The sequence below is a fragment of the Salvelinus fontinalis genome, chromosome 11 (genome assembly GCF_029448725.1).
Source record: "Salvelinus fontinalis isolate EN_2023a chromosome 11, ASM2944872v1, whole genome shotgun sequence".
Classification (NCBI taxonomy): domain Eukaryota; kingdom Metazoa; phylum Chordata; class Actinopteri; order Salmoniformes; family Salmonidae; genus Salvelinus; species Salvelinus fontinalis.
Window position 1 is genome coordinate 59,528,700 of NC_074675.1, and position 20,634 is coordinate 59,549,333.

Below are 20,634 nucleotides of genomic sequence, written 5' to 3' on the forward strand. Positions count from 1 at the left end.
TTAACTGTCTGTGTGTGTTGACATCATGTTTTCTCCTGTAACTGATCAACTGTTGTAGATTTATGTTAGAACTGGTATCTATCATGGAGGAGAGCCGCTGTGTGACAACGTCAACACCCAGAGAGTACCCTGCTCCAACCCCAGGTAACATTACTGCACCACCACAACACCACTATAACATTACTACAACACTACTAACACCACAAACATTACCACAGCTCTACTACAACACTACTACAACATCCAGAGAGTACCCTGCTCCAACCCCAGGTAACATTACTGCACAACCACAACACCACTATAACATTACTATAGCACTACGATAACATTACCACAACACTACTACAACACTACTACAACACCCAGAGAGTACCCTGCTCCAACCCCAGGTAATATTACTACTACAACCCTACTACAACACTACTAACACCACTAACATTACCACAGCACTACTACAACACTACTACAACGCTACTACAACACTACTACAACACTACTACAACACTACTACAACACGGCTACAACATTACTGCAACCCTACTACAACCCTACTATAACACTACTATAACACTGCTACAACACTGCTACAACACTACTACAACACTACTACATCACTACTACACCACTACTATAACACTACTATAACACTACTACAACAATACTACAACACCCAGAGAGTACCCTGCTCCAACACCAGGTAACATTACTACTATAACACTACTACAACACTACTAACACCACTAAAATTACCACAGCACTACTACAACACTACTACAACACTACTAACATTACTACTACACCATTACTACAACACTACTGCAACACTACTATACCACTACTACAACGCTACTATAACACTACTATAACACTACTACAACACTACTATAACACTACTACATCACTACTACAACACTACTATAACACTACTACAACACTACTATACCACTACTACAACGCTACTATAACACTACTACAACACTACCTCAACACTAATACAACACTACTATAACACTACTACAACGCTACTATAACACTACTACAACACTACCTCAACACTAATACAACACTACCTCAACACTAATACAACACTACTATAACACTACTACAACACTACTACAACACTACTACAATACTACTACACCACTACTACACCACTACTACAACACTACTATACTACTACTACAACACTACTACAACACTACTACAACACTACTACAACACTACTAACATTACTACTACACCACTACTACAACACTACTACAACACTACTATAGCACTACTACAACACTACGACAACACTACGACAACACTACTATAACACTACTACAACACTACCTCAACACTAATACAACACTACTACAACACTACTACACCACTACTACAACACTACTACAACACTACTACAACACTACTATAACACTACAACATCACTACTATAACACTACTATAACACTACTACATCACTACTACAACACTACTATAACACTACTACAACACTACTATACTACTACTACAACACTACTACAACACTACTACAACACTACTACAACACTACTAACATTACTACTACACCACTACTACAACACTACTACAACACTACTATAGCACTACTACAACACTACGACAACACTACGACAACACTACTATAACACTACTACAACACTACCTCAACACTAATACAACACTACTACAACACTACTACACCACTACTACAACACTACTACAACACTACTATAACACTACAACATCACTACTATAACACTACTATAACACTACTACATCACTACTACAACACTACTATAACACTACTACAACACTACTACAACACTACTAACATTACTACTACACCACTACTACAACACTACTACAACACTACTATACCACTACTATACCACTACTACAACACTACTATAACACTACTACAACACTACCTCAACACTAATACAACACAACTACAACACTACTACACCACTACTACAACACTACTACAGCACTACCATACCACTGCTAAAACACTACTACATCACTACTACACCACTACTATAACACTACTACACCACTGCTACAACACCACTACAACACTACTACAACACTACTATAACACTACTACAACACTACTACAACATTACCACAACATTACTACAACACTACTACAACACCACTAACATCACTGTAACATTACTACAACACTGCTAAAACACTACTACAAATCTACTACAGCACTACTATAACACTACTACAACACTACTACATCACTGTAACATTACTATAACACTGCTAAAACACTACTACAGCACTACTATAACACTACTACATCACTACTACAACACTACTATAACACTACTACATCACTACTACATCACTACTATAACACTACTACATCACTACTATAACACTACCACAACACTACTACATCACTACTACATCACTACTATAACACTGCTACAACACTACTACAACACTGCTACAACACTACCACAACACTACCACAACAGTACCATAACACCACTACAGCACTACTACAACACTACTACAACACTACTACAACACTACTATAACACTACTATAACACTACTACAACACTACCACAACACTACCACAACACTACTACAACACTACTACAACACTACTACATCACTACTACAACACTACAACATCACTACTATAACACTACTACAACACTACAACATCACTACTATAACACTACTACAACACTACTATAACACTACTATAACACTACTACATCACTACTACATCACTACTATAACACTGCTACAACACTACTACAACACTACTATACCACTACTACAACACTACTATAACACTACTATAACACTACAACATCACTACTATAACACTACTATAACACTACTACATCACTACTACAACACTACTACAACACTACTACATCACTACTACAACACTACTATAACACTACTACATCACTACTATAACACTACTATAACACTACTACATCACTACTATAACACTGCTACAACACTACCACAACACTACCACAACACTACCACAACACTACCACAACACTACTACAGCACTACTACAACACTACTATAACACTACTATACCACTACTATAACACTACTATAACACTACTACAACACTACTACAACACTACTGCAACACTACTGCAACACTACTACTACAACACTGCTACAACACTACTACAACACTACTACAACACTACCACAGCACTACTATAACACTACTACAACACTACTACAACACTACTACACCACTACTACAACACTACTACAACACTACTATAACACTACTACAACACTACTATAACACTACTACAACACTACTATAACACTACTACAACACTGCTATAACACTACTACAACACTGCTACAACACTACCACAACACTACTATAACACTACTATAACACTACTATAACACTGCTATAACATTACCACAACATTACAACTATAACATTACCCTCCTGTATATAGTCTCGCTATTGTTATTTTAATTTCTTATTCTTATATATATATATTTTAACTGCACTGTTGGTAAGGGGCTCATAAGTAAGCATTTCACTGTAAGATCTACACCTGTTGTATTCTGCGCATGTGACTAATACACTTTGATTTGATTTGAAATTTAGTTTAGAACAGAAGTGATGGCTCTTTGAGAATATAGAGTATGAATCCAAAACCCCAGCAATGGCTCAACCATGATCAGCTACAACATTATTACAACATTTCTACAACTAGACAACGTATCTCATCGGCCTCTTCTCCTCCCCAGGTGGAATGAGTGGCTGTCCTATGACATCTACATGACGGACCTCCCTCACTCCGCCAGACTCTGTCTCTCCATCTGCAGCGTCAAGGGACGCAAGGGAGCCAAAGAGGTAGCTACTGCACCGCATATACTAACTTGTCTATGGTACTAGTACTAACATATACTAACATATACTAACGTGTCTATGGTACTAGTACTAACATATACTAACATATACTAACATGTCTATGGTACTAGTACTAACATATACTAACATATACTAACATATACTAACATATACTAACATGTCTATGGTACTAGTACTAACATATGCTAACATATACTAACATATACTAACTTGTCTATGGTACTAGTACTAACATATACTAACATATACTAACATATACTAACCTGTCTATGGTACTAGTACTAACATATACTAACATATACTAACGTGTCTATGGTACTAGTACTAACATATACTAACATATACTAACGTGTCTATGGTACTAGTACTAACATATACTAACATATACTAACATATACTAACCTGTCTATGGTACTAGTACTAACATATACTAACATATACTAATGTGTCTATGGTACTAGTACTAACATATACTAACGTGTCTATGGCACTAGTACTAACATATACTAACGTGTCTATGGTACTAGTGTACTAACATATACAAATTTATACTAACATGTTTATGGTACTAGTACTAACATATACTAACATATACTAACATATACTAACCTGTCTATGGTACTAGTACTAACATATACTAACATATACTAACCTGTCTATGGTACTAGTACTAACATATACTAACATATACTAACATATACTAACCTGTCTATGGTACTAGTACTAACATATACTAACATATACTAACGTGTCTATGGTACTAGTACTAACATATACTAACATATACTAACCTGTCTATGGTACTAGTACTAACATATACTAACATATACTAACATATACTAGCCTGTCTATGGTACTAGTACTAACATATACTAACATATACTAACCTGTCTATGGTACTAGTACTAACATATACTAACATATACTAACGTGTCTATGGTACTAGTACTAACATATACTAACATATACTAACGTGTCTATGGTACTAGTACTAACATATACTAACATATACTAACATATACTAACCTGTCTATGGTACTAGTACTAACATATACTAACATATACTAATGTGTCTATGGTACTAGTACTAACATATACTAACATATACTAATGTGTCTATGGTACTAGTGTACTAACATATACTAACATATACTAACATATACTAACCTGTCTATGGTACTAGTACTAACATATACTAACATATACTAACATATACTAACCTGTCTATGGTACTAGTACTAACATATACTAACATATACTAACGTGTCTATGGTACTAGTACTAACATATACTAACATATACTAACGTGTCTATGGTACTAGTACTAACATATACTAACATATACTAACATATACTAACCTGTCTATGGTACTAGTACTAACATATACTAACATATAGTAATGTGTCTATGGTACTAGTACTAACATATACTAACGTGTCTATGGCACTAGTACTAACATATACTAACGTGTCTATGGTACTAGTGTACTAACATATACAAATTTATACTAACATGTTTATGGTACTAGTACTAACATATACTAACATATACTAACATATACTAACCTGTCTATGGTACTAGTACTAACATATACTAACATATACTAACCTGTCTATGGTACTAGTACTAACATATACTAACATTAACTAACCTGTCTATGGTACTAGTACTAACATATACTAACATATACTAACATATACTAACCTGTATATGATACTAGTACTACCATATACTAACATATACTAACTTGTCTATGGTAATAGTACTAACATATACTAATATATACTAACGTGTCTATGGTACTAGTACTAACATATACTAACATTAACTAGCCTGTCTATGGTACTAGTACTAACATATACTAACATATACTAACTTGTCTATGGTACTAGTACTAACATATACTAACATATACTAACATATACTAACATGTCTATGGTACTAGTACTAACATATACTAACCTGTATATGATACTAGTACTAACATATACTAACATATACTAACTTGTCTATGGTACTAGTACTAACATATACTAACATATACTACCATATACTAACCTGTCTATGGTACTAGTACTAACATATAATAACATATACTAACCTGTCTATGGTACAAATTCTAACATATACTAACATATACTAACCTGTCTATGGTACTAATACTAACATATACTAACCTGTATATGATACTAGTACTAACATATACTAACATATACTAACTTGTCTATGGTACTAGTACTAACATATACTAGCATATACTAACCTGTCTATGGTACTAGTACTAACATATAATAACATATACTAACCTGTCTATGGTACAAATTCTAACATATACTAACCTGTCTATAGTACTAGTACTAACATATACTAACATGTATATGATACTAGTACTAACATATACTAACTTGTCTATGATACTAGTACTAACATATACTAACCTGTCTATGATACTAGTACTGACATATACTAACATATACAAATTTGTCTATGATACTAGTACTAACATATACTAACGTATACTAACATGTCTATGGTACTAACATATACTAACTTGTCTATGGTACTAAAATATACTAACTTGTCTATGGTACTAACATATACTAACTTGTCTATGGTACTAACATATACTAACTTGTCTATGGTACTAACATATACTAACATGTCTATGGTACTAACATATACTAACTTGTCTATGGTACTAACATATACTAACATATACTAACTTGTCTATGGTACTAACATATACTAACATATACTAACATATACTAACTTGTCTATGGTACTAACATATACTACCCTATACTAACTTGTCTATGGTACTAACATATACTAACATATACTGACATATACTAACATATACTAACATATACTAACTTGTCTATGGTACTAACATATACTAACATATACTAACATATACTAACTTGTCTATGGTACTAACATATATTAACATATACTACCATATACTAACTTGTCTATGGTACTAACATATAATAACATGTACTGACATATAATAACATATACTAACATATACTAACTTGTCTATGGTACTGACATATACTAGCATATACTGACTTGTCTATGGTACTAATATATACTAACATATACTAACATACACTAACTTGTCTATGGTACTGACATATACTAGCATATACTGACTTGTCTATGGTACTAATATATACTAACATATACTAACATATACTAACATATACTAACTTGTCTATGGTACTGACATATACTAGCATATACTGACTTGTCTATGGTACTAATATATACTAACATATACTAACATATACTAACATATACTAACTTGTCTATGGTACTGACATATACTAACATATACTGACTTGTCTATGGTACTAATATATACTAACATATACTAACATATACTAACATATACTAACATATACTAACATATACTAACCTGTCTATGTTGTGTGTCTTTTTACTAGCACTGTGCGTTCACTTGAACAAATATTAACCTGTCTATGGTACTGTGTGTGTGTGTGTGTGTGTGTGTGTGTGTGTGTGTGTGTGTGTGTGTGTGTGTGTGTGTGTGTGTGTGTGTGTGTGTGTGTGCGTGCGTGCGTGCGTGCGTGCGTGTGCGTGTGTGTGTGTGTAGGAGCACTGCCCGCTGGCGTGGGGTAACGTGAACTTGTTTGACTACAAGGACACGTTAGTGTGTGGAAAAGTAGCGCTCAGCCTGTGGCCAGTTCCTCACGGTTTGGAGGACCTGCTCAATCCTATAGGAGTGGCTGGATCCAACCCTAACAAGGTCAGGAACAACTAGGCTTTATGGTCAACTCCTGTCTGTCTGGATATGTTGAAGATATACTTTTTAGCATTTAAATGTTTTAATGGATAGAGGAGATCATGGGAAAGATGGACACAAAAGCAGTGGGTTGGATTTGAACCCACTGCCATGCCGGTAACGTGTCCAATAGTCGGCGAACACTGAGCTCTTTGGGGTTTTGCTGATGTAAAAAGGACTTTACAAAAGTTAATGAGATGTATTTCTGTTTAACCTCATTTGATCTCTTCCTCACCCAGTAGGAGACTCCATGTGTATCTCTTCCTCACCCTGTAGGAGACTCCATTTGATCTCTTCCTCACCCTGTAGGAGACTCCATGTGTATCTCTTCCTCACCCTGTAGGAGACTCCATGTGTATCTCTTCCTCATCCTGTAGGAGACTCCATGTGTATCTCTTCCTCACCCTGTAGGAGACTCCATGTGTATCTCTTCCTCACCCTGTAGGAGACTCCATGTGTTGAACTAGTTCTCATGATCTCTTCCTCCCCCTGTAGGAGACTCCATGTGTTGAACTAGAGTTCTCATGATCTCTTCCTCACCCTGTAGGAGACTCCATGTGTTGAACTAGAGTTCTCATGATCTCTTCCTCACCCTGTAGGAGACTCCATGTGTTGAACTAGAGTTCTCATGATCTCTTCCTCACCCTGTAGGAGACTCCATGTGTTGAACTAGAGTTCTCATGATCTCTTCCTCACCCTGTAGGAGACTCCATGTGTTGAACTAGAGTTCTCATGATCTCTTCCTCACCCTGTAGGAGACTCCATGTGTTGAACTAGAGTTCTCATGATCTCTTCCTCACCCTGTAGGAGACTCCATGTGTTGAACTAGAGTTCTCATGATCTCTTCCTCACCCTGTAGGAGACTCCATGTGTTGAACTAGAGTTCTCATGATCTCTTCCTCACCCTGTAGGAGACTCCATGTGTTGAACTAGAGTTCTCATGATCTCTTCCTCACCCTGTAGGAGACTCCATGTGTTGAACTAGTTCTCATGATCTCTTCCTCACCCTGTAGGAGACTCCATGTGTTGAACTAGAGTTCTCATGATCTCTTCCTCACCCTGTAGGAGACTCCATGTGTTGAACTAGAGTTCTCATGACCTCTTCCTCACCCTGTAGGAGACTCCATGTGTTGAACTAGAGTTCTCATGATCTCTTCCTCACCCTGTAGGAGACTCCATGTGTTGAACTAGAGTTCTCATGATCTCTTCCTCACCCTGTAGGAGACTCCATGTGTTGAACTAGAGTTCTCATGATCTCTTCCTCACCCTGTAGGAGACTCCATGTGTTGAACTAGAGTTCTCATGATCTCTTCCTCACCCTGTAGGAGACTCCATGTGTTGAACTAGAGTTCTCATGATCTCTTCCTCACCCTGTAGGAGACCATGTGTTGAACTAGTTCTCATGATCTCTTCCTCACCCTGTAGGAGACTCCATGTGTTGAACTAGAGTTCTCATGATCTCTTCCTCACCCTGTAGGAGACTCCATGTGTTGAACTAGAGTTCTCATGATCTCTTCCTCACCCTGTAGGAGACTCCATGTGTTGAACTAGAGTTCTCATGATCTCTTCCTCACCCTGTAGGAGACTCCATGTGTTGAACTAGAGTTCTCATGACCTCTTCCTCACCCTGTAGGAGACTCCATGTGTTGAACTAGAGTTCTCATGGTTCAACCAGGTGGTTCTGTTTCCTGATGAACAGCAGATAGAAGAACACGCCAACTGGACCATCTCTAGAGAACTGGGCTACAACTACTGTCTAGGACTGGTGAGAGGACTGGGTTACAACTACTGTCTAGGACTGGGTTACAACTACTGTCTAGGACTGGGTTACAACTACTGTCTAGGACTGGTGAGAGGACTGGGTTACAACTACTGTCTAGGACTGGTGAGAGGACTGGGTTACAACTACTGTCTAGGACTGGGTTACAACTACTGTCTAGGACTGGGTTACAACTACTGTCTAGGACTGGGTTACAACTACTGTCTAGGACTGGGTTACAACTACTGTCTAGGACTGGGTTACAACTACTGTCTAGGACTGGGTTACAACTACTGTCTAGGACTGGGTTACAACTACTGTCTAGGACTGGGTTACAACTACTGTCTAGGACTGGTTAGAGGACTGGGTTACAACTACTGTCTAGGACTGGTGAGAGGACTGGGTTACAACTACTGTCTAGGACTGGGTTACAACTACTGTCTAGGACTGGGTTACAACTACTGTCTAGGACTGGGTTACAACTACTGTCTAGGACTGGGTTACAACTACTGTCTAGGACTGGGTTACAACTACTGTCTAGGACTGGGTTACAACTACTGTCTAGGACTGGGTTACAACTACTGTCTAGGACTGGGTTACAACTACTGTCTAGGACTGGTGAGAGGACTGGGTTACAACTACTGTCTAGGACTGGGTTACAACTACTGTCTAGGACTGGGTTACAACTACTGTCTAGGACTGGGCTACAACTACTGTCTAGGACTGGGTTACAACTACTGTCTAGGACTGGGTTACAACTACTGTCTAGGACTGGGTTACAACTACTGTCTAGGACTGGTGAGAGGACTGGGTTACAACTACTGTCTAGGACTGGGTTACAACTACTGTCTAGGACTGGTGAGAGAACTAGGTTACAACTACTGTCTAGGACTGGTGAGAGAACTAGGTTACAACTACTGTCTATGACTGGTGAGAGGACTGGGTTACAACTACTGTCTAGGACTGGGTTACAACTACTGTCTAGGACTGGGTTACAACTACTGTCTAGGACTGGGCTACAACTACTGTCTAGGACTGGGTTACAACTACTGTCTAGGACTGGTGAGAGGACTGGGTTACAACTACTGTCTAGGACTGGGTTACAACTACTGTCTAGGACTGGTTAGAGGACTGGGTTACAACTACTGTCTAGGACTGGTGAGAGGACTGGGTTACAACTACTGTCTAGGACTGGGTTACAACTACTGTCTAGGACTGGGTTACAACTACTGTCTAGGACTGGTGAGAGGACTGGGTTACAACTACTGTCTAGGACTGGGTTACAACTACTGTCTAGGACTGGGTTACAACTACTGTCTAGGACTGGTGAGAGGACTGGGTTACAACTACTGTCTAGGACTGGTGAGAGGACTGGGTTACAACTACTGTCTAGGACTGGGTTACAACTACTGTCTAGGACTGGGTTACAACTACTGTCTAGGACTGGGTTACAACTACTGTCTAGGACTGGGTTACAACTACTGTCTAGGACTGGGTTACAACTACTGTCTAGGACTGGTTAGAGGACTGGGTTACAACTACTGTCTAGGACTGGTGAGAGGACTGGGTTACAACTACTGTCTAGCACTGGGTTACAACTACTGTCTAGGACTGGGTTACAACTACTGTCTAGGACTAGGTTACAACTACTGTCTAGGACTGGTTAGAGGACTGGGTTACAACTACTGTCTAGGACTGGTGAGAGGACTGGGTTACAACTACTGTCTAGGACTGGTGAGAGGACTGGGTTACAACTACTGTCTAGGACTGGGTTACAACTACTGTCTAGGACTGGGTTACAACTACTGTCTAGGACTGGTGAGAGGACTGGGTTACAACTAATGTCTAGGACTGGGTTACAACTACTGTCTAGGACTGGTGAGAGGACTGGGTTACAACTACTGTCTAGGACTGGGTTACAACTACTGTCTAGGACTGGGCTACAACTACTGTCTAGGACTGGGTTACAACTACTGTCTAGGACTGGGTTACAACTACTGTCTAGGACTGGGTTACAACTACTGTCTAGGACTGGTGAGAGGACTGGGTTACAACTACTGTCTAGGACTGGGTTACAACTACTGTCTAGGACTGGTGAGAGAACTAGGTTACAACTACTGTCTAGGACTGGTGAGAGAACTAGGTTACAACTACTGTCTATGACTGGTGAGAGGACTGGGTTACAACTACTGTCTAGGACTGGGTTACAACTACTGTCTAGGACTGGGTTACAACTACTGTCTAGGACTGGGCTACAACTACTGTCTAGGACTGGGTTACAACTACTGTCTAGGACTGGTGAGAGGACTGGGTTACAACTACTGTCTAGGACTGGGTTACAACTACTGTCTAGGACTGGGTTACAACTACTGTCTAGGACTGGGCTACAACTACTGTCTAGGACTGGGTTACAACTACTGTCTAGGACTGGGTTACAACTACTGTCTAGGACTGGGTTACAACTACTGTCTAGGACTGGGTTACAACTACTGTCTAGGACTGGGTTACAACTACTGTCTAGGACTGGGCTACAACTACTGTCTAGGACTGGGTTACAACTACTGTCTAGGACTGGGTTACAACTACTGTCTAGGACTGGGTTACAACTACTGTCTAGGACTGGTGAGAGGAGTGGGTTACAACTACTGTCTAGGACTGGTGAGAGGACTGGGTTACAACTACTGTCTAGGACTGGTGAGAGGACTGGGTTACAACTACTGTCTAGGACTGGTGAGAGGACTGGGTTACAACTACTGTCTAGGACTGGTGAGAGGACTGGGTTACAACTACTGTCTAGGACTGGTGAGAGGACTGGGTTACAACTACTGTCTAGGACTGGGTTACAACTACTGTCTAGGACTGGGTTACAACTACTGTCTAGGACTGGGTTACAACTACTGTCTAGGACTGGGTTACAACTACTGTCTAGGACTGGTGAGAGGACTGGGTTACAACTACTGTCTAGGACTGGTGAGAGGACTGGGTTACAACTACTGTCTAGGACTGGGTTACAACTACTGTCTAGGACTGGTGAGAGGACTGGGTTACAACTACTGTCTAGCACTGGGTTACAACTACTGTCTAGGACTGGTGAGAGGACTGGGTTACAACTACTGTCTAGGACTGGTGAGACAGACCTCCAGTTCTTTGTTAATGCTGGTCCTGTGATGCTGTGGGTTTCAGAGTAGCAGGCTGGCGTGTGACAGTAGTGTATCAGCGGCGGATGGTGAGCAGCTCAGGTCTCTCTGTAGCAGAGACCCTCTCTATGAGCTGTCTGAACAGGAGAAGGACTTTCTCTGGAGACACAGGTAACTGCTGTAGGTGGACTGTGTGTTTGTCTCTTAGCCCAACTCTATATTTTTCTATTGGCAAGAAACTGAAATATTGAGCCAAACTAGAATAGGTTTAGATAATACAAGCTGAACTGAATGCCCTCCCTCTCTCTCTCTCTCTCTCTCTCTCTCTCTCACACCCTCCATCCCTCCTTTCCTCCCTCTCACACTCTTCCTCTCTCCCTCTCTCACACCCTCCATCCCTCCTTCTCCCTCCTTCCCTCCCTCCATCTCTCTCTCTCTCTCCCTCCCTCCCTCCCTCCATATCCCTCCGCCCTCCATATCCCTCCCTCCCTCCCTTCATCCCTCCTTCCCTCCCTCTCACACTCTTCCTCCCTCCCTCTCTCTCTCTCTCTCTCTCTCTCCCCCTCCCTCCCTCCCTCCCTCCCTCTCTCTCCCTCCCTCCATATCCCTCCCTTCCTCCCTTAATTTCTCATCTTCTAGACATTACTGTGTGAACATTCCAGAGTCTCTTCCTAAGCTGCTGCTGTCAGTCAAATGGAACTCTAGAGACGAGTGGTCACAGGTATGGCTGTCTGTCTGTTTCTCCTCTAGAATACCTGTCTGTCTGTCTGCTTCTCCTCTAGAATACCTGGCTGTTTCTCCTCTAGAATACCTGTCTGTCTGTTTCTCCTCTAGAATACATGTCAGTCTGTTTCTCCTCTAGATTACATGTCTGTCTGTTTCTCCTCTAGAATACCTGTCTGTCTGTTTCTCCTCTAGAATACAGGTATGGCTGTCTGTCTGTTTCTCCTCTAGAATACCTGTCTGTCTGTTTCTCCTCTAGAATACATGTCTGTCTGTTTCTCCTCTAGAATACGTGTCTGTCAGTCTGTTTCTCCTCTAGATTACCTGTCTGTCTGTTTCTCCTCTAGAATACCTGTCTGTCTGTTTCTCCTCTAGATTACCTGTCTGTCTGTTTCTCCTCTAGAATACAGGTATGGCTGTCTGTCTGTTTCTCCTCTAGAATACCTGTCTGTCTGTTTCTCCTCTAGAATACCTGTCTGTCTGTTTCTCCTCTAGAATACGTGTCTGTCAGTCTGTTTCTCCTCTAGATTACCTGTCTGTCTGTTTCTCCTCTAGAATACCTGTCTGTCTGTTTCTCCTCTAGATTACCTGTCTGTCTGTTTCTCCTCTAGAATACCTGTCTGTCTGTTTCTCCTCTAGAATACCTGTCTGTCAGTCTGTTTCTCCTCTAGATTACCTGTCTGTCTGTTTCTCCTCTAGATTACCTGTCTGTCTGTTTCTCCATTATAATACATGTCTGTCAGTCTGTTTCTCCTCTAGAATATCTGTCTGTCTGTTTCTCCTCTAGAATACCTGTCTGTCTGTTTCTCCTCTAGAATACCTGTCTGTCTGTTTCTCCACTAGAATACCTGTCTGTCGATTTCTCCTCTAGAATACCTGTCTGTCAGTCTGTTTCTCCTCTAGATTACCTGTCTGTCTGTTTCTCCTCTAGAATACCTGTCTGTCAGTCTGTTTCTCCTCTAGATTACCTGTCTGTCTGTTTCTCCTCTAGAATACCTGTCTGTCTGTTTCTCCTCTAGAATACCTGTCTGTCTGTTTCTCCTCTAGAATACCTGTCTGTCTGTTTCTCCTCTAGAATACCTGTCTGTCAGTCTGTTTCTCCTCTAGATTACCTGTCAGTCTGTTTCTCCTCTAGAATACCTGTCTCTGTTTCTCCTCTAGAATACCTGTCTGTCTGTTTCTCCACTAGAATACATGTCTGTCTGTTTCTCCTCTAGAATACCTGTCTGTCTGTTTCTCCTCTAGAATACATGTCTGTCTGTTTCTCCTCTAGAATACCTGTCTGTCTGTTTCTCCTCAATAATACATGTCTGTCTGTTTCTCCTCTAGAATACCTGTCTGTCTGTTTCTCCTCAATAATACATGTCTGTCTGTTTCTCCACTAGAATACCTGTCTGTCTGTTTCTCCTCTAGAATACATGTCTGTCTGTTTCTCCTCAATAATACATGTCTGTCTGTTTCTCCTCTAGAATACCTGTCTGTCTGTTTCTCCTCAATAATACATGTCTGTCTGTTTCTCCACTAGAATACCTGTCTGTCAGTCTGTTTCTCCTCTAGAATACCTGTCTGTCTGTTTCTCCTCTAGAATACATGTCTGTCTGTTTCTCCTCTAGAATACCTGTCTGTCTGTCTGTTTCTCCTCTAGAATACATGTCTGTGTGTTTCTCCTCTAGATTACCTGTCTGTCTGTTTCTCCTCTAGAATACATGTCTGCCTGTTTGTCTGTTTCTCCTCTAGAATACCTGTCTGTCTGTTTCTCCTCTAGAATACATGTCTGTCTGTTTCTCCTCTAGAATACCTGTCTGTCTGTCTGTTTCTCCTCTAGAATACATGTCTGTGTGTTTCTCCTCTAGATTACCTGTCTGTCTGTTTCTCCTCTAGAATACATGTCTGCCTGTTTGTCTGTTTCTCCTCTAGAATACCTGTCTATCTGTCTGTTTCTCCACAAGAATACATGTCTGTCTGTTTCTCCACTAGAATACCTGTCTGTCTGTTTCTCCTCTAGAATACATGTTTGTCTGTTTCTCCTCTAGAATACCTGTCTGTCTGTTTCTCCTCTAGAATACATGTCTGTCAGTCTGTTTCTCCTCTAGAATACCTGTCTGTCTGTCTTTTACTCCTCTGGGATACCTGGATGTCTGTATGTTTCTCCTCTAGAATACCTGTCTGTCTCTGTCTGTCTGTCTGTCTGTGTCTGTCTGTCTGTCTGTCTGTTTCTCCTCTAGAATACCTGTCTATCTGTCTGTTTCTCCACTAGAATACCTGTCTGTCTGTTTCTCTTCTTGAATACCTGTCTGTATGTTTCTCCTCAATAATACCTGTCTGTCTGTCTTTTACTCCTCTGGGATACATGGATGTCTGTCTGTTTCTCCTCTAGATTACCTGTCTGTCTGTTTCTCCTCTAGAATACCTGTCTGTCTGTTTCTCCTCTAGAATACCTGTCTGTCAGTCTGTTTCTCCTCTAGATTACCTGTCTGTCTGTTTCTCCTCTAGATTACCTGTCTGTCTGTTTCTCCATTATAATACATGTCTGTCAGTCTGTTTCTCCTCTAGAATATCTGTCTGTCTGTTTCTCCTCTAGAATACCTGTCTGTCTGTTTCTCCTCTAGAATACCTGTCTGTCTGTTTCTCCACTAGAATACCTGTCTGTCGATTTCTCCTCTAGAATACCTGTCTGTCAGTCTGTTTCTCCTCTAGATTACCTGTCTGTCTGTTTCTCCTCTAGAATACCTGTCTGTCAGTCTGTTTCTCCTCTAGATTACCTGTCTGTCTGTTTCTCCTCTAGAATACCTGTCTGTCTGTTTCTCCTCTAGAATACCTGTCTGTCTGTTTCTCCTCTAGAATACCTGTCTGTCTGTTTCTCCTCTAGAATACCTGTCTGTCAGTCTGTTTCTCCTCTAGATTACCTGTCAGTCTGTTTCTCCTCTAGAATACCTGTCTCTGTTTCTCCTCTAGAATACCTGTCTGTCTGTTTCTCCACTAGAATACATGTCTGTCTGTTTCTCCTCTAGAATACCTGTCTGTCTGTTTCTCCTCTAGAATACATGTCTGTCTGTTTCTCCTCTAGAATACCTGTCTGTCTGTTTCTCCTCAATAATACATGTCTGTCTGTTTCTCCTCTAGAATACCTGTCTGTCTGTTTCTCCTCAATAATACATGTCTGTCTGTTTCTCCACTAGAATACCTGTCTGTCTGTTTCTCCTCTAGAATACATGTCTGTCTGTTTCTCCTCAATAATACATGTCTGTCTGTTTCTCCTCTAGAATACCTGTCTGTCTGTTTCTCCTCAATAATACATGTCTGTCTGTTTCTCCACTAGAATACCTGTCTGTCAGTCTGTTTCTCCTCTAGAATACCTGTCTGTCTGTTTCTCCTCTAGAATACATGTCTGTCTGTTTCTCCTCTAGAATACCTGTCTGTCTGTCTGTTTCTCCTCTAGAATACATGTCTGTGTGTTTCTCCTCTAGATTACCTGTCTGTCTGTTTCTCCTCTAGAATACATGTCTGCCTGTTTGTCTGTTTCTCCTCTAGAATACCTGTCTGTCTGTTTCTCCTCTAGAATACATGTCTGTCTGTTTCTCCTCTAGAATACCTGTCTGTCTGTCTGTTTCTCCTCTAGAATACATGTCTGTGTGTTTCTCCTCTAGATTACCTGTCTGTCTGTTTCTCCTCTAGAATACATGTCTGCCTGTTTGTCTGTTTCTCCTCTAGAATACCTGTCTATCTGTCTGTTTCTCCACAAGAATACATGTCTGTCTGTTTCTCCACTAGAATACCTGTCTGTCTGTTTCTCCTCTAGAATACATGTTTGTCTGTTTCTCCTCTAGAATACCTGTCTGTCTGTTTCTCCTCTAGAATACATGTCTGTCAGTCTGTTTCTCCTCTAGAATACCTGTCTGTCTGTCTTTTACTCCTCTGGGATACCTGGATGTCTGTATGTTTCTCCTCTAGAATACCTGTCTGTCTCTGTCTGTCTGTCTGTCTGTGTCTGTCTGTCTGTCTGTCTGTTTCTCCTCTAGAATACCTGTCTATCTGTCTGTTTCTCCACTAGAATACCTGTCTGTCTGTTTCTCTTCTTGAATACCTGTCTGTATGTTTCTCCTCAATAATACCTGTCTGTCTGTCTTTTACTCCTCTGGGATACATGGATGTCTGTATGTTTCTCCTCTAGAATACATGTCTGTATGTCTGTTTCTCCTTTAGAATACCAGTCTGTCTGTCTGTTTCTCCTCCAGAATACCTGTCTGTCTGTTTCTCCTCCAGAATACATATGTTTTTATTTTTTTACATTTTATTTCATCTTTTTTTAAGCAGTTAGGCCAAATAATTGGCGAAATAATTACAATATAGCATTAACACTGGAGTGATGGAGGTTAGTTAACACAGTGTCCAACGAAGGGCCAGAAGTATACAGTAATGTGTCGTCTGCGTAGAGGTGGATCAGAGAATCACCAGCAGCAAGAGCGACATCATTGATGTATACGGAGAAGAGAGTCCACCCTAGAATTGAACCCTGTGGCACCCCCATAGAGACTGCCAGAGGCCCGGACAACAGGCCCTCCGATTTGACACACTGAACTCTATCTGAGAAGTAGTTGGTGAACCAGGCGAGGCAGTCATTTGAGAAACCAAGGGTGTTGTAACGCCCGTCGGAAGAAGTGGACCAAGGTGCAGCGTGTTCATGATTCTTTATTTCCTCAGAACACCAAACAAAACGACAATAGAATAACGAACGGCACGTTCCGTAGGCTTCACAGAGCTAACAAAAAACAACGTCCCACAAAACTAAGGTGACAAAAAAGGCTGCCTAAGTATGATTCCCAATCAGAGACAACGATAGACAGCTGTCCCTGATTGAGAACCATACCCGGCCAAAACATAGAAACACAAAACATAGAATGCCCACCCCACATCACACCCTGACCTAAAAGAGAAATAAAACGGCTCCCTCAGGGCGTGATGTGGGCATTCTATGTTTTGTGTTTAGAGAAACCAAGGCTGTTGAGTCTGCCGATAAGAATATGGCGATTGACAGAGTCGAAAGCCTTGGTCAGGTCGATGAATACAGCTGCACAGTAATGTCTCTTATCGATGGCGGTTATGATATTGTTTAGTACCTTGAGCGTGGCTGAGGTGCACCCATGACCAGCTCGGAAACCAGATTGCATAGCGGAGAAGGTACGGTGGGATTCAAAATGGTCGGTAATCTGTTTGTTGACTTGGCTTTCGAAGACCTTAGAAAGACAGGGTAGGATAGATATAGGTCTGTAGCAGTTTGGGTCTAGAGTGTCTCCTCCTTTGAAGAGGGGGATGACCGTGGCAGCTTTCCAGTCTTTAGGGATCTCAGACGATACGAAACAGGCTAGTAATGGGGTGGCAACAATTTCGGTGGATAATTTTAGAACGTGAGGGTCCAGAATGTCTAGCCCAGCTGATTTGTAGGGGTCCAGATTTTGCAGCTCTTTCAGAACATCAGCTATCTGGATTTGGGTGAAGGAGAAGTGGGGAGGTTTGGGCAAGTTGCTGTGGGGGGTGCAGAGCTGTTGGCCGGGGTAGGGGTAGCCAGGTGGAAAGCATGGCCAGCCGTAGAAAAATGCTTATTGAAATTCTCAATTGTAATGGATTTGTCGGTGGTGACAGTATTTCCTAGCCTCAGTGCAGTGGGCAGCTGGGAGGAGGTGCTCTTATTCTCCATGGACTTTACAGTGTCCCAGAACTTTTTGGAGTTTGTGTTACAGGACGCAAATAATGTGTTTGAGAAAGCTAGCCTTTGCTTTCCAGTCTGTCTGTCTGTAAGTCTGTTTCTCCTCTGGAATACCTGTCTGTCTGTCTGTCTGTCTGTCTGTCTGTCTGTCAGTCAGTCTGTTTCTCCTCTAGAATACCTGTCTGTCTGTCTGTCTTCATCTCCTCTAAAATATATGTCTGTCTGTCTGCCTGTTTCTCCTCTAGACAACCTGTCTGTCTGTCTGTCTGTTTCTCCTCTAGAATACCTGTCTGCCTGTCTGTCTGTCAGTCTGTCTGTTTCTCCTCTAGAATACCTGTCTGTCTGTCTGTTTCTCCTCTAGAATATATGTCTGTCTGTCTTTCACTCCACTAGAATACCTGTCTTCATCTCCTCTAGAATACTCGTCTGTCTGTCTGTCTGTTTCTCCTCTAGACAACTTGTCTGCCTGTCTGTCTGTTTCTCCTCTAGAATACCTGTCTGCCTGTCTGCCTGTCTGTCTGTCAGTCTGTCTGTTTCTCCTCTAGAATACCTGTCTGTCTCTCTTTCACTCCTCTAGAACACCTGTCTGTTTCTCCTCTAAAATACCTGTCTGCCTGTCTGTCTGTCTGTTTCTCCACTAGAATACCTGTCTGTCTGTTTCTCCTCTAGAATACCTGTCTGTCTGTTTCTCCTCTAGAATACATGTCTGTGTGTTTGTCTGTTTCTCCTCTAGAATACCTGTCTGTCTATCTGTTTCTCCTCTAGAATACCTGTCTGTCTGTTTCTCCTCTAGAATACATGTCTGTGTGTTTGTCTGTTTCTCCTCTAGAATACCTGTCTGTCTATCTGTTTCTCCTCTAGAATACCTGTCTGTCTGTTTCTCCTCTAGAATACCTGTCTGTCTGTTTCTCTTTTAGATGACCCGTCTGTCTGTTTCTCCTCTAGAATACCTGTCTGTCTGTTTCTCTTTTAGATGACCCGTCTATCTGTTTCTCCTCTAAAATACCTGTCTGTCTATCTGTTTCTCCTCTAGAATAACTGGCTGTCTGTCTGTTTCTCTTTTAGATTACATGTCTGTCTGTTTCTCCTCTAGAATACCTGTCTGTCTGTTTCTCTTTTAGATGACCCGTCTATCTGTTTCTCCTCTAAAATACCTGTCTGTCTATCTGTTTCTCCTCTAGAATACCTGTCTGTCTGTCTGTTTCTCTTTTAGATTACATGTCTGTCTGTTTCTCCTCTAGAATACATGTTTGTCTGTTTCTCTTTTAGATGACCCGTCTGTCTGTTTCTCCTCTAGAATACATGTTTGTCTGTTTCTCTTTTAGATGACCCGTCTGTCTGTTTCTCCTCTAGAATACATGTCTGTGTGTTTCTCCTCTAGATTACCTGTCTGTCTGTTTCTCCTCTAGAATACCTGTCTGTCTGTCTGTTTCTCTTTTAGATGACCCGTCTGTCTGTTTCTCCTCTAGATTACCTGTCTGTCTGTTTCTCCTCTAGAATATATGTCTGTCAGTTTCTCCTCTAGAATACATGTCTGTCTGTCTGTCTTTATGTCTGTTTCTCCTCTAGATTACCTGTCTGTCAGTTTCTCGTCTAGAATACCTG

General features: G+C 40.8%; 1 protein-coding gene across 4 annotated transcripts in view; it reads left to right on the top strand.

The window, feature by feature from the left end:
* Positions 1-20,634, top strand: part of LOC129866024 (phosphatidylinositol 4,5-bisphosphate 3-kinase catalytic subunit alpha isoform-like) — a 127,328-nt gene that overhangs the window by 40,408 nt on the left and 66,286 nt on the right. For all 4 annotated transcript variants that reach the window (XR_008761463.1, XR_008761464.1, XM_055939160.1 and 1 more), the window contains exons 8-13: positions 59-144; positions 3,774-3,879; positions 7,518-7,670; positions 9,340-9,471; positions 12,649-12,773; positions 13,242-13,323. Coding sequence is in view for 2 of the 4 variants with exons in the window: in XM_055939160.1 (XP_055795135.1) it covers positions 59-144; positions 3,774-3,879; positions 7,518-7,670; positions 9,340-9,471; positions 12,649-12,773; positions 13,242-13,323 (684 nt within the window). In the remaining 2 variants the exon portion in view is untranslated. The remainder of the gene's footprint in view (positions 1-58; positions 145-3,773; positions 3,880-7,517; positions 7,671-9,339; positions 9,472-12,648; positions 12,774-13,241; positions 13,324-20,634) is intronic.